This window comes from Dendropsophus ebraccatus, chromosome 11, assembly GCF_027789765.1.
Source record: "Dendropsophus ebraccatus isolate aDenEbr1 chromosome 11, aDenEbr1.pat, whole genome shotgun sequence".
In the NCBI taxonomy this organism is placed as follows: domain Eukaryota; kingdom Metazoa; phylum Chordata; class Amphibia; order Anura; family Hylidae; genus Dendropsophus; species Dendropsophus ebraccatus.
The window spans coordinates 54,082,903-54,094,796 of NC_091464.1; the positions used below are offsets into that span (position 1 = coordinate 54,082,903).

Genomic DNA, 11,894 nt, shown 5'->3' on the forward strand with positions numbered 1-11,894 from the left:
GTCTTCCGTCCGTCCTGACCGCTGCGTGTGACGTCATACGCAAGTCTCTCCGGAGCACCATGGCGGCGTGTGCAGCACGGCGCAGCCTGTCGGTGCTCAACCGGTTGCTGCGGGGAGGCCTGTCCAACAGTGTGGGCGTGGAGCTCCGGCAGGCCCGGTCGGCTCTGCTGCGGCCTCTCTGCGGCTGTCGCTTTCAGCAGGACCGGACGTTATCCTCTAGGTAATGCGGCATTACAGTGCGTCTCCCGTTACGCAGTGTGCACTGTTCTCTATAGGGGGATCCCGCCTGGTGCTGCAGAGCTGCGCGGTACCGCACTCACTTTACGTAACACATTACAGTGAGCCGCCACAGGGGGGCGCTGTGTGTATCTGTAAACACTGTTGTGAGTGTAAACAGCGCTAATCTGTGACACGGCGGCGGAGGGATCACCTTGTGCTGGAAATAGCCGGTGCTGGCTGGAGGGAGGCCTGATGTGTGCTCACAGGGGCTGCTGCTGCTGGTTATATAGTGCCGGCATACTCTGCAGTGTGTACCTGCAGACACCACAACTCCCAGCATGCCCTGATAACTGCCACCAGAGCCACATACGGGTTGTCCCACCTGATCTTGGGCCGGCCTGTGCAGGTCTTCAAGGGGACACTCATATTTCACCTCCATCCTTAGACTTTTTGCAGAGACACATTGGCTCTTCAGACCTCCACCAGTCTGTACATATAGGTGGGAGAAGTGCAGGGCTAAGCACTTCTCTCCGCAGCTCCCTGCTGTTACTATTTTGCTGCATGAGATGGGCGCCATTTATAACTGGTGCATTATGGGCAAAGAGACAGCTGGCAGGATGCTAAAGTGTCCAGCACAGGACTGCGCACCTCTCCCATTTATCTAGAGATCGCCCTGGGTCTGACCACTCACACCCGACTCATGACGTGTCACTGCAGCGTCTCAGAAGCTTTCAATAATGACAGGGACAACCCCATATAAATGAGTTATCCCCCACTCTATGGGACCGATCTCTATGGGTATCTTAGTCTCTCCTATAGTGGGTGTATAGATAAATTTCATTTTTTTTCTATCACCTGCTATAATATAACTTAAAGCGACTCTGTACCCCCCCCCCCCCAAACTTCTTATACCTTCTTGTAGCTGATAAGTCCTTTCTGCTGGTATCTTTACCAACGCTGGTTGTGCTTTCCTGACGCCGAAAATCATACTTTAGTTGAGCTGTAGCAGTGTCTAAGATGCATTGCCTAGAGCGATTGTGCCCTAGGCCAGCACCGCCTGTGTGGTGGTCTCCGTCTCCCCCTGCCTCCTGTTACCGCCCTCTGTCCGTCCGCAGAGAGCTAGCTGTAAGTGCGCATGCGCCGCTGCAATGATGTAGCCGGGACTGCGCTGCCTCTGTGATGTGTCCTTTCAGTGTTGTCCCCGCCCCGTGGTAGTGACGCACAGCCCTTCCCCGCCACTCCTGCCTGTCTCAACCCCCCCACCACCACATACCATGGTACCACCCGCTGCCGGAATCAGCTTGTCCTCTTATTTGGACATGCGCCGATCCTGCGCAGTGACGTGACCGGCCTTCTCTGACTAGCCTGGTGCGTCATTGCACCTGTGTGGGATCGGCGCACGTCCAAATAAGAGGACAAGCTGATTCCGGCAGCAGGTGGCACCACGGTATGTGGTGGTGGTGGGGGTTGTGACAGGCAGGAGAGGCGGGGAAGGGGCGTGTGTGTCACTACCACTGGGCGGGGACAACACTGAAAGGACACACCACAGAGGCAGCGCAGTCCCGGCTACGTCATTGCAGCGGAGCATGCGCACTTACAGCTAACACTCTGCGGATGGGCAGGGGGAGACGGTGACCAATACCACACAGGCGGTGCTGGCCTAGGGCACGATCGCTCTAGGCCACGCCTCTTAGACACGGCTACAGCTCAACTAAAGTATGATTTTTCGGGAAAGAACAACCAGCGTTGATATACATATCAGCAGAAAGGACTTCTCACCAGCTACAAGAAGGTATAAGTAGTTGTGGGGGGGGGGGGGGGGTCACAAAGTGTGTCAGAGTCGCTTTAATAGTCCTGCCTTAGTAATACAGTCCTCAGCACCTGGGGGGTGGGGATCTATGGATATATTAGCGATGAGCGAACCGGGTTCGGGTTCGAGCCCATCCGAACCCAATCGTTCGGCATTTGCTTGGTGGGGGCTGCTGAACTTGGATAAAGCTCTAAGGTTGTCTGGAAAACATGGATACAGCCAATGACTATATCCATGTTTTCCACTTAGCCTTAGGGCTTTATCCAACTTCAGCAGCCACCGCTAATCAAATGCCAAAAGTTCGGGTTCGGATCGACGCGAGCATGCTCCAGGTTCGCTCATCTCTAGACGATATGTATTACTGTGGCAGAAGTGCTGTGTTATTCACTGGGGCGTATATACCTGTCATTTCTCTTACAAATGTATTGTTATATTTCCCTCCCTGGTAACTAAAATGAATGTATGGGGTATAAACATATAGAATCAGTATTCTCACCCACTGTCCACCTCCATGATGCAGAAGACACCATGCAAAATAGTTTAGGAGTTTGGGAGTTCTCCTTTCAGCAGTGCTATAGAATAGGTGATGGTCATATGATATTTATCATTCCTGTGTGTAACGCCTTAATGTCTTTCTATCATCCTAGGAACCGTCCGGAAGGTAAAGTCTTAGAGACTGTGGGTGTTTTTGAGGTGCCAAAGCAACAGGGAAAATATGAAACGGGTCAGGTAAGGATATCTGATAGCTGGCTAAAAGAATGGAAATAAAGTGGCCAAACAAGCGTAAACCATGGCAGAAATCTACACCTGCTTAGGACTGGTGTGGTGATCATTGTCAGGCCGTGCCATGTCATGAATCATGCTTTGTGAAGGCACTGCACTTGCTGATCGGCCTTGTTTGTGTCGTTGCATGGACACTTATCAGGCAGGGTAAAAGGATCTTAAAGTGACTGTACCACCAGGCCCAGGCTGAAGCACAGGAGGCGGGCTGACCCACCCTTAGTGGGAGGAAACCCTAGCCCCTCTATGATAGGGTTTCATTGATTCTAATGGAAGCACGTCATGGAGGGGCTGGGGTTTCTTCCCACTGGGGGTGGGTCGGCCCACCTCCAGTGCTTGGGCCTGGTAATAGTCACTTTAAGGACTATGGTGTCTTCTACCGGGGGACAGGGGGGCTTATTCTACCTGCTAAAATATTCTCCTACAGGACAATGATGCAACCTTTTACTTCTCTAGTCAGCCAGGTAGGCAGGTTACTTATCTCAGATATGTTGAGGCAGGTCCGTCCTATCTTCTGTATTGGGGATTGTGGATGTTTGTGAAAGAAATGGTATTGACACGTCCAGTACATATTGGTAGACAAGGCATCTTAATAAGAACAGTCTGTGATGGTGGGATATTTGGCACTGAAACTATTGTGGCTGATGTAGTTAGTGAATAGAGGTGAATAAATAATGCTGGAGTCTGCAGCCAGGCATCTCCATGGATAAGAGGTCACAAGTCTTGGATAATAAATAGAGATGAGCGAACCGGGTTCGGGTTCGAGTCGATCCGAACCCGAACGTTCGGCATTTGATTAGTGGGGGCTGCTGAACTTGGATAAAGCTCTAAGGTTGTCTGGAAAACATGTATACAGCCAATGACTATATCCATGTTTTCCACATAGCCTTAGGGCTTTATCCAACTTCAGCAGCCACCGCTAATCAAATGCCGAAAGTTCGGGTTCGGATGGACTCGAGCATGCTCCAGGTTCGCTCATCTCTAATAATAAACCTCATGCTAGGTGATATAAATCAGACCTCTTGGCACATTGTTCTGTAGTAATTTGTGTCTCCATGTTTTTGTTGCACAGCTCTTCCTCCACAGTGTCTTTGGATACAGAGGCATTGTTCTATTTCCTTGGCAGGCGAGATTATATGATCGCGATGTTTCTTCACCTGTCTCAGAAAAGTAAGTTTGGGTCTCGCTTTAAAAATAGCTTATTGGGAAGTTGAAGAATATACAGTTCCATAACACTGAAATGTAAGTACTCTTTATTTAGCTGGCTTTTATTTTCAGGTCAGAGACTTCAGCAGTTCATGGATCCAAAGAGGTCAAGGGCAAAACACACACCTATTACCAAGTACTAATAGATGCACGCGACTGCCCCCACATAGTAAGTGTTATACTTAGGAACTGGGTATGGTAACTCACAGCAGGTTTGTTGCAGAAATTTGTGTGCATCTGAATGAGGCTGTTTCTGCAACGTGTGTGTGTATATATTATGTGTACAAGTCCAGGTATGTATGGCAGTCACAAATTTCTGCAAAAAACATGTAAATTCATTCTACATGAGAAAAGTCAGTGATATTGTAAATTTGACAAGTAAAATAGTATAAATGCTGTTTTCAATCTTGCATTCATTGAATATATTTGTCTAGAGACTTAGATATATATGTAGCAGGAAAGTTGAAGAATGTGTAAATGTCTTGATGATGTGTTTCTTCAGTCACAGAGGTCACAGACAGAAGCAGTGACGTTCCTTGCAAATCACGATGATAGTCGAGCGTTGTATGCAATACCTGGTAAGTTTTTTTTTTTTTTTTTTTTTTTTTTTTTTTAATGTTAAGATGTTCTGTGGAAAAAATTGGGGACTTTTCTTACGATCCCTTTCAGTTTATTTGAACCACCGGTAATTGCCTCTAAAGAAATGTTTTCCTTTAAAGGTTTAGATTATGTAAGTCATGAGGATATACTTCCATACAATTCTACTGATCAAGTCCCTATACAACATGAACTATTTGAAAGGTTTCTCAGCTATGATCAAACCAAAGGTAAGTTTTACTATTTAGGGCCGGGTTTACACTACGTATGACACCGGCGGTTCTGTGAAGTTCTTCTTGGCCGGTACTGCAGTACCAGCCGAATAAACTTCCATTTCTTTTAAATTGGGAGCCGCACTTTACATTGTCTGCTCTGTCAGTCTTGTGCACCTGCTTGGAATCTGTGTGTATGCACTGGCTGGGATTTCATATTAATGTATTCAGCCACTTCATTAAATACCGTCCGTGGTTGCAAAACTGCAAGTACGGATGTTGTTTAATTTTTTTACATAGTGTGAACTTAGCCTAATACAGTAATACCTCGGTTTTCGAACGCTTTGGAACTCGAACTGCTTGGTATTCAAACAAAAATTTACCCAGAAAGTAGTGTCTGGAATTCGAACTTTGCTCAGTTTTTGAACGTTTTTGCGAGCGTGGATGGTGGGTTGTACCTGGGGAGTTAAGCAGTGGTGAGGCTTCACATACAGTACAGTGCTGTATAAGACTGCTGGAGTGCATATACGGTGCAGTAGTAGTACAGGCAGTGCACCACCATCTCCCATACATTACAGTGCTTAGATGGGGGGGACGCTATACAGTAAAGGATGGGTGAGGAGTTGGTGACTTCTGTACTATATTGCTGGTTCTGATGAAAATTTCTTCTGTTTAATGTCCTGTACAGTATAGTACTGTACTGATTATACTGATCACTTATCAGTGTAATAAATGAGTATTGTAGGTAATTATTGGTGGCTGCTGGAACCAATTAATCACATTTACATTATTTCCTATGGGAAGACACTGCTCGGTTTTCAAACTGCCTTCCGGAACCAATTAAGTTTGAGAACCGAGGTACCACTGTAATTACATTTGCTGTGCTTTGTCTGTATTGGATTAAGTTCTTAGTATCGTCTTTTTTTTCCTTGAAGTACCTCCATTTGTAGCACGTGAAACACTTCGTGCATGGCAAGAGAAGAATCATCCTTGGCTGGAGCTGTCTGACGTGCATAGGGAGACCACAGAGAATATCCGTGTTACAGTGATCCCTTTCTACATGGGAATGAGGGTATGTCTTATACCTTTTATACTCCCCCCCCCCCCCCCCCCCATATACACACACGGAGCATTGTAAAACATTTTTAATTCAATTGTAACTAATTTAAAGAACTAAAAACTTAAAGGGTTGTCCGGCATAAACTTATAATCTACAAAGCTGCAGAGGACATGACAGTGCTGTATAATTACCTGTCCCGCTCCACCACAGCTACTGCTACCATTGTTTTCACAAGATCTGCTTCCATAGAAAATGGCCACTCCGCATAGTGCATAGCACTGTTATGTCTCCCACCTCCTCGGTAGTATTGCAGATTGTTATTATGCCATTATCCCATCACTCGGATCCCCTGCAGTTGGGCAGTTAATAAGCACTGTAAGTTGGAATAACCCTTTTCAATACTGTAATGCTGTCATCAAACTCTGACTAGTTGTATCACTGACATTCCATGATCTGGATGTTCTAGTGTAACAAAACTGAATACGTAATGAATGACACTAGGATTCTACACTTTGATTGATAAGCTGTTTATTTTCCTTTTACAGGAAGCTCAGAATTCCCATGTCTACTGGGTAAGTACTGCAGCCTCAGTATTATTAGGAATAGCAAATGGCAAAACATGACAGGATTTGGTTTGCTCAGTTTTCATGCTGCTGCAGGTGTATATCTATTATATCCTTTTAACCCCTTTACTCCTTTGTGTTAAGCACACGGCTGGCTCACGGCTGCATTCAGCTTCAGACAGCCACTGCTAATAGCTGGCACAGAACAATTGTTTCTCGCTGGCCATTAAAGGGTTAAGTGCCACTTTTTTTAAATGCCACTGTCAGCACTCGGTGGCTCTAGTTATAAATGAAAAGTGGTATCTTGCAGTACGTGCTTTTTTATCTTCGCAGTATAGTTGATTACCAAAGGGCTTCTGATATTTGCGCATCAGTGAATTAATGAATGAACTTTGGGTGACGTAGAATAATAGCTGCTATTGTCTGTCTATAATTTTTATGTTTGCATAACCTGTACAGTGGCGATACTGCATCCGTCTGGAGAACCTCGGTGTTGAAGTAGTTCAGTTGAGAGAGCGTCATTGGCGGATTTTCAGCCTCTCGGGTACCCTGGAAACTGTGAGAGGTCGTGGTGTCGTGGGCAGGGTAAGGTCACCTAGTGATTTTTCTTGCACGTTTTCTGCTCATGAAGGATATAAATTTTGCACTGACTGTGTATTGTATCACATTTAGGAGCCAGTACTTTCTAAGGAGCAGCCAGCCTTCCAGTACAGTAGTCATGTATCTCTGCAGGCTTCTAGTGGCCATATGTGGTAAGGGGCATTTTTAACTTTTTTGTGTGTGTGTTAGGTCTTGTTTCACTGTAGAGTAGCACATGGAGATCTGAACTAAATTGGATAGATTAACTTTGTCTAAAGGTGGCTATACCGTAATGATCACTTGGACAACAGTTATCTATCCTGACTTCCCCCTACACATGAATGTTCCTGTGTTCTTTATGGGGAGGGGTATTATCAATTGAAGAACAGAAGGGTGACAGAGATCCATTATGCCTGACCCTTCTTTCCACCTATACCATCTGTCAGTGGAGACTCAGGAATCCCCCATACATATTATGCTGTCAGCTGAACCTGAAGTGGTAGGTTTGGCAAACGTTCGTATAAGATTTTTATTTAATAACTCCCACCCTAACCTTGAAATTAAAATCTCCTAGAAGGCTCATGTTTATGTACAACACAAATCACTTTATTTCTGTATTTTAGGGGAACTTTCCGTTTTGAGCGGCCTGATGGTTCACATTTTGATGTCAGAATTCCTCCTTTCTCCCTGGAAAGTAATAAAGATGAGAAAACGCCCCCCTCTGGTCTTCACTGGTAGTGATATCCATACAGCCTTGATTGAAACGCACTTTGTAGAACTTTCAGAAGGGAGCGCACTTATATATGCTCAACCAGTCTCCTTACCTAGTTTCTGAGAGGAGGATTTGTGTTGGGATCCATCTTCTTGATACACAAGCTGCTGCATTCATAGTGAATTCCCACACTGCTGAGCCTTGTCCCAGTTCCACATCCTTTCAGATAACCCAAAAGCCCATTGGGAATTAAAGTTATGGTTATTTTATTTTTTTTCCTTAATTTTTTTTTTCAATAAAGCAATATTTACTGAAATGAGCATTTAGTGAATTTGGCTAATTATTCTAGACCGTGTGGTGTGAGGCGACTTCTAGACCCATTGAGAATACACCAAACGCACAAGGTAAAATCCTTTGGCATTGGCAGAAACAGATGCAGTATATTTCTCATGCAGAGTCTGAGAGGGGCCTCAGAACATTAGACAACGCTGGTGTCATGCAGCACACATCAGGCTCTTCACTAGACAAAACACAGTACGGCACATTTACTATCACCTATGTGCCAGAATCCTGCAGCAATTTACACTGAAAAGTGGCTTGCATCACATGTAGCACATTTTTTGGGGAAGAGGTTTGACCAGAAAATGGGTATGTATCACCGTAAGGTTGTGTGGGTTATATGTGACGCCACTCGCAAGAAAATGGTGGTAAAAAGGTAAGTAAACCAACTAATACATGGTGTAGACCGGTTGACACGAACCTTTTTGGGGGGTGATCACAGTATGTTTGGCTATGCTGCACTGAGCTAGCGTCCAGCACTTCTCCCACCGGCCCATTGTCTGGTTCAGTGCCACATAGCAGAGTGCACGGTGTCCTGCCCGCATAATTTGTTAATCAGTGTAAATGCGCTTTAATCAAGATCAGAACTGGCAATCCACCTGCGGTCAGTCATACAAAAAGGCTCAAAGAATCTGCAGCTGCATCTCCGTCCTCCCCATATTTCTGATATCTAATCACTATTTTATACCCAGTTTCACGTATTTCCATGGCCATACTGGAACTGATTGTTCCATAGTAGTGTTTGGGGGACCTGTGGTCTATACAATCAAAGGCTTTGTTCACACACAGAATTTTGAGCTGTTTTATGACTGGAAATAACTGAAAAATAGAGCCTAAAATTGATACTGTTGTCCTTCTGTTTATAGTAAGTAGACTTTGCTTGAGTCAGTGCCCTCAGCTCACTGGTAGCATGGTTATTATTGTGGCACATGGACTAAGTGGTATATTGTGGGACAGATTTATGTGCCACTATTGTCTTGTAAACCTAGTGGCAACATGTCTCCAAGTTCAAAATAAAGTTCATGTTTTGACGGCAAAAGAGAAACCTACACGATATGGACTGGTGGTGTCAACACTGGTCACAAGCACAGAAGGGTGTTCCCCACTGTATACTAACATAATAAAAACTTCCCTCTTTAGGCTGCATGCACACCATCCACCCATCTTCTAATAAATGGGTCCATGCATTAAGGACAGTAATGGATGTACAAGTGTACTGCCATTCAAAGGGCCCTATTACACAGCCGATTCAGCAGATTATTGCTTAATGTTAGGGTCCATTTACACAGAAATATTATCTGACAGATTAGGGGGTGGATATAGAAGCCGCCAGGTCCCGGATCGTGCCGCCCCGTTCTGCCATCTGGCTGCCACTTCCTGGTCTGAGCTGTGGCTTGAGATGTGATGTCTCAAGGCAACTCAGCCATTTAGTGGTCGTAGCGGAGTCCCACTAAATACACAGAGCCCGGAATACCTCTTTAGCTCTTGCTGCATGATAATCGAGCCCTGTAATAAGCTCAGTAAATGAGCCCCAATCTAGCAGACCGGTGTGTATAACATGGCCCTAAGGGACTAGCGGAGATGCTTGATATTGAACATGATAATGTAGGAGATGAAACACCAATCCTTTCTAAATTAGTGGCTGTCCTGGCAATCATAACCCCCCCCATCTAGTAGTTATCACCAATATACAGTAGTAGACAGGTGATAACATATTACTGAAATATTTCTTCAGACCATGTTCACATAACTTATAAGTGGGCAAAATACGGCCATATTTGGATAAATACGGCCTGAAATAAAGAACATGATCATTACTTCAGGTTGTATGTATCCAAATGCGGCCGTATTTTGCCATTGTTTTTACGTTGTGTAAACATGACCTTATAGTATACCCAGCCCAAGGACACATCATCACAAGGTAGACTGCTATAGAAATTTGTTGCTGCAGTATAGTGGGGTCTTCTCATCATACCATGTAGCTGCAGTATAGTGGGGTCTCCTCATCATACCATGTAGCTGCAGTATAGTGCGGTCTTATCATACCATGTAGCTGCAGTATATTGGGGTCTCCTCATCATACCATGTAGCTGCAGTATAGTGGGGTCTCCTCATCATACCATGTAGCTGCAGTATAGTGCGGTCTTCTCATCATACCATGTAGCTGCAGTATAGTGCGGTCTTATCATACCATGTAGCTGCAGTATAGTGGGGTCTCCTCATCATACCATGTAGCTGCAGTATAGTGGGGTCTCCTCATCATACCATGTAGCTGCAGTATAGTGGGGTCTCCTCATCATACCATCTAGCTGCAGTATAGTGGGGTCTCCTCATCATACCATGTAGCTGCAGTATAGTGGGGTCTCCATCATACCAAGTAGCTGCAGTATAGTGGGGTCTTCTCATCATGAAGTCCCATTTCTTTTGTCCACATAAGCCTACATAAAGTAATCGTTGGAGAACCTATTATGCCACAGTACAAAGACCCTCCCCCCTGCATTCCAAGCTCGCCTTTTCACGTACTGCCCACACTTTCTCACAAGCACACATCCTACCCACATGTGTACCCTGCACCAAACACCACACACTGCCCCTATACCCTGCACCAAACACACTGCCCCTATACCCTGCACCACACACACAGGCTGCCCTTGTGCTCCCCCATACCCTGCACCACACACACTACCCCCATACCCTGCACCACACACAGGCTGCCCCTCTGCTCCCCCATACCCCCTTCCTCAGGCTGCCCCTCTGCTCCCCCATACCCCCTTCCTCAGGCTGCCCCTCTGCTCCCCCATACGCCCTTCCTCAGGCTGCACCTCTGCTTCCCCATACCCCCTTCCTCAGGCTGCCCCTCTGCTCCCCCATACCCCCTTCCTCAGGTTGCCCCCTCTGCTCCCCCATACCCCCTTCCTCAGGCTGCCCCTCTGCTCCCCCATACCCCCTTCCTCAGGCTGCCCCTCTGCTCCCCCATACCCCCTTCCTCAGGCTGCCCCTCTGCTCCCCCATACCCCCTTCCTCAGGCTGCCCCTCTGCTCCCCCATACCCCCTTCCTCAGGCTGCCCCTCTGCTCCCCCATACCCCCTTCCTCAGGTTGCCCCCTCTGCTCCCCCATACCCCCTTCCTCAGGTTGCCCCCTCTGCTCCCCCATACCCCCTTCCTCAGGTTGCCCCCTCTGCTCCCCCATACCCCCTTCCTCAGGCTGCCCCCTCTGCTCCCCCATACCCCCTTCCTCAGGCTTCCCCTCTGCTCCCCCATACCCCCTTCCTCAGGTTGCCCCCTCTGCTCCCCCATACCCCCTTCCTCAGGCTGCACCTCTGCTTCCCCATACCCCCTTCCTCAGGCTGCCCCTCTGCTCCCCCATACCCCCTTCTTCAGGCTGCCCCTCTGCTCCCCCATACCCCCTTCCTCAGGCTGCACCTCTGCTTCCCCATACCCCCTTCCTCAGGCTGCCCCTCTGCTCCCCCATACCCCCTTCCTCAGGCTGCCCCTCTGCTCCCCCATACCCCCTTCTTCAGGCTGCCCCTCTGCTCCCCCATACCCCCTTCCTCAGGCTGCCCCTCTGCTCCCCCATACCCCCTTCCTCAGGCTGCCCCTCTGCTTCCCCATACCCCCTTCCTCAGGCTGCACCTCTGCTTCCCCATACCCCCTTCCTCAGGCTGCCCCTCTGCTCCCCCATACCCCCTTCCTCAGGCTGCCCCCTCTGCTCCCCCATACCCCCTTCCTCAGGCTGCCCCCTCTGCTCACACCTCCATTATGTTTCTTCTGTTTACCCCACTCCATGTAAACTTCAGTCTGGCTCCTCCCACACACG

At 47.3% G+C, this 11,894-nt stretch overlaps 1 protein-coding gene across 1 annotated transcript; it reads left to right on the forward strand.

The window, feature by feature from the left end:
• The first annotated feature begins 17 nt into the window (after positions 1-17).
• POLDIP2 (DNA polymerase delta interacting protein 2) lies at positions 18-8,057 on the forward strand. The gene is made up of 11 exons (XM_069944804.1): positions 18-220; positions 2,677-2,758; positions 3,882-3,979; positions 4,088-4,184; positions 4,518-4,593; positions 4,735-4,842; positions 5,760-5,896; positions 6,430-6,456; positions 6,907-7,032; positions 7,120-7,199; positions 7,650-8,057. The coding sequence occupies exons 1-11, from the start codon at positions 60-62 to the stop codon at positions 7,762-7,764; spliced, it is 1,107 nt and encodes a 368-aa protein (XP_069800905.1). The 5' UTR covers positions 18-59; the 3' UTR covers positions 7,765-8,057.
• The last annotated feature ends 3,837 nt before the right edge of the window (positions 8,058-11,894 follow it).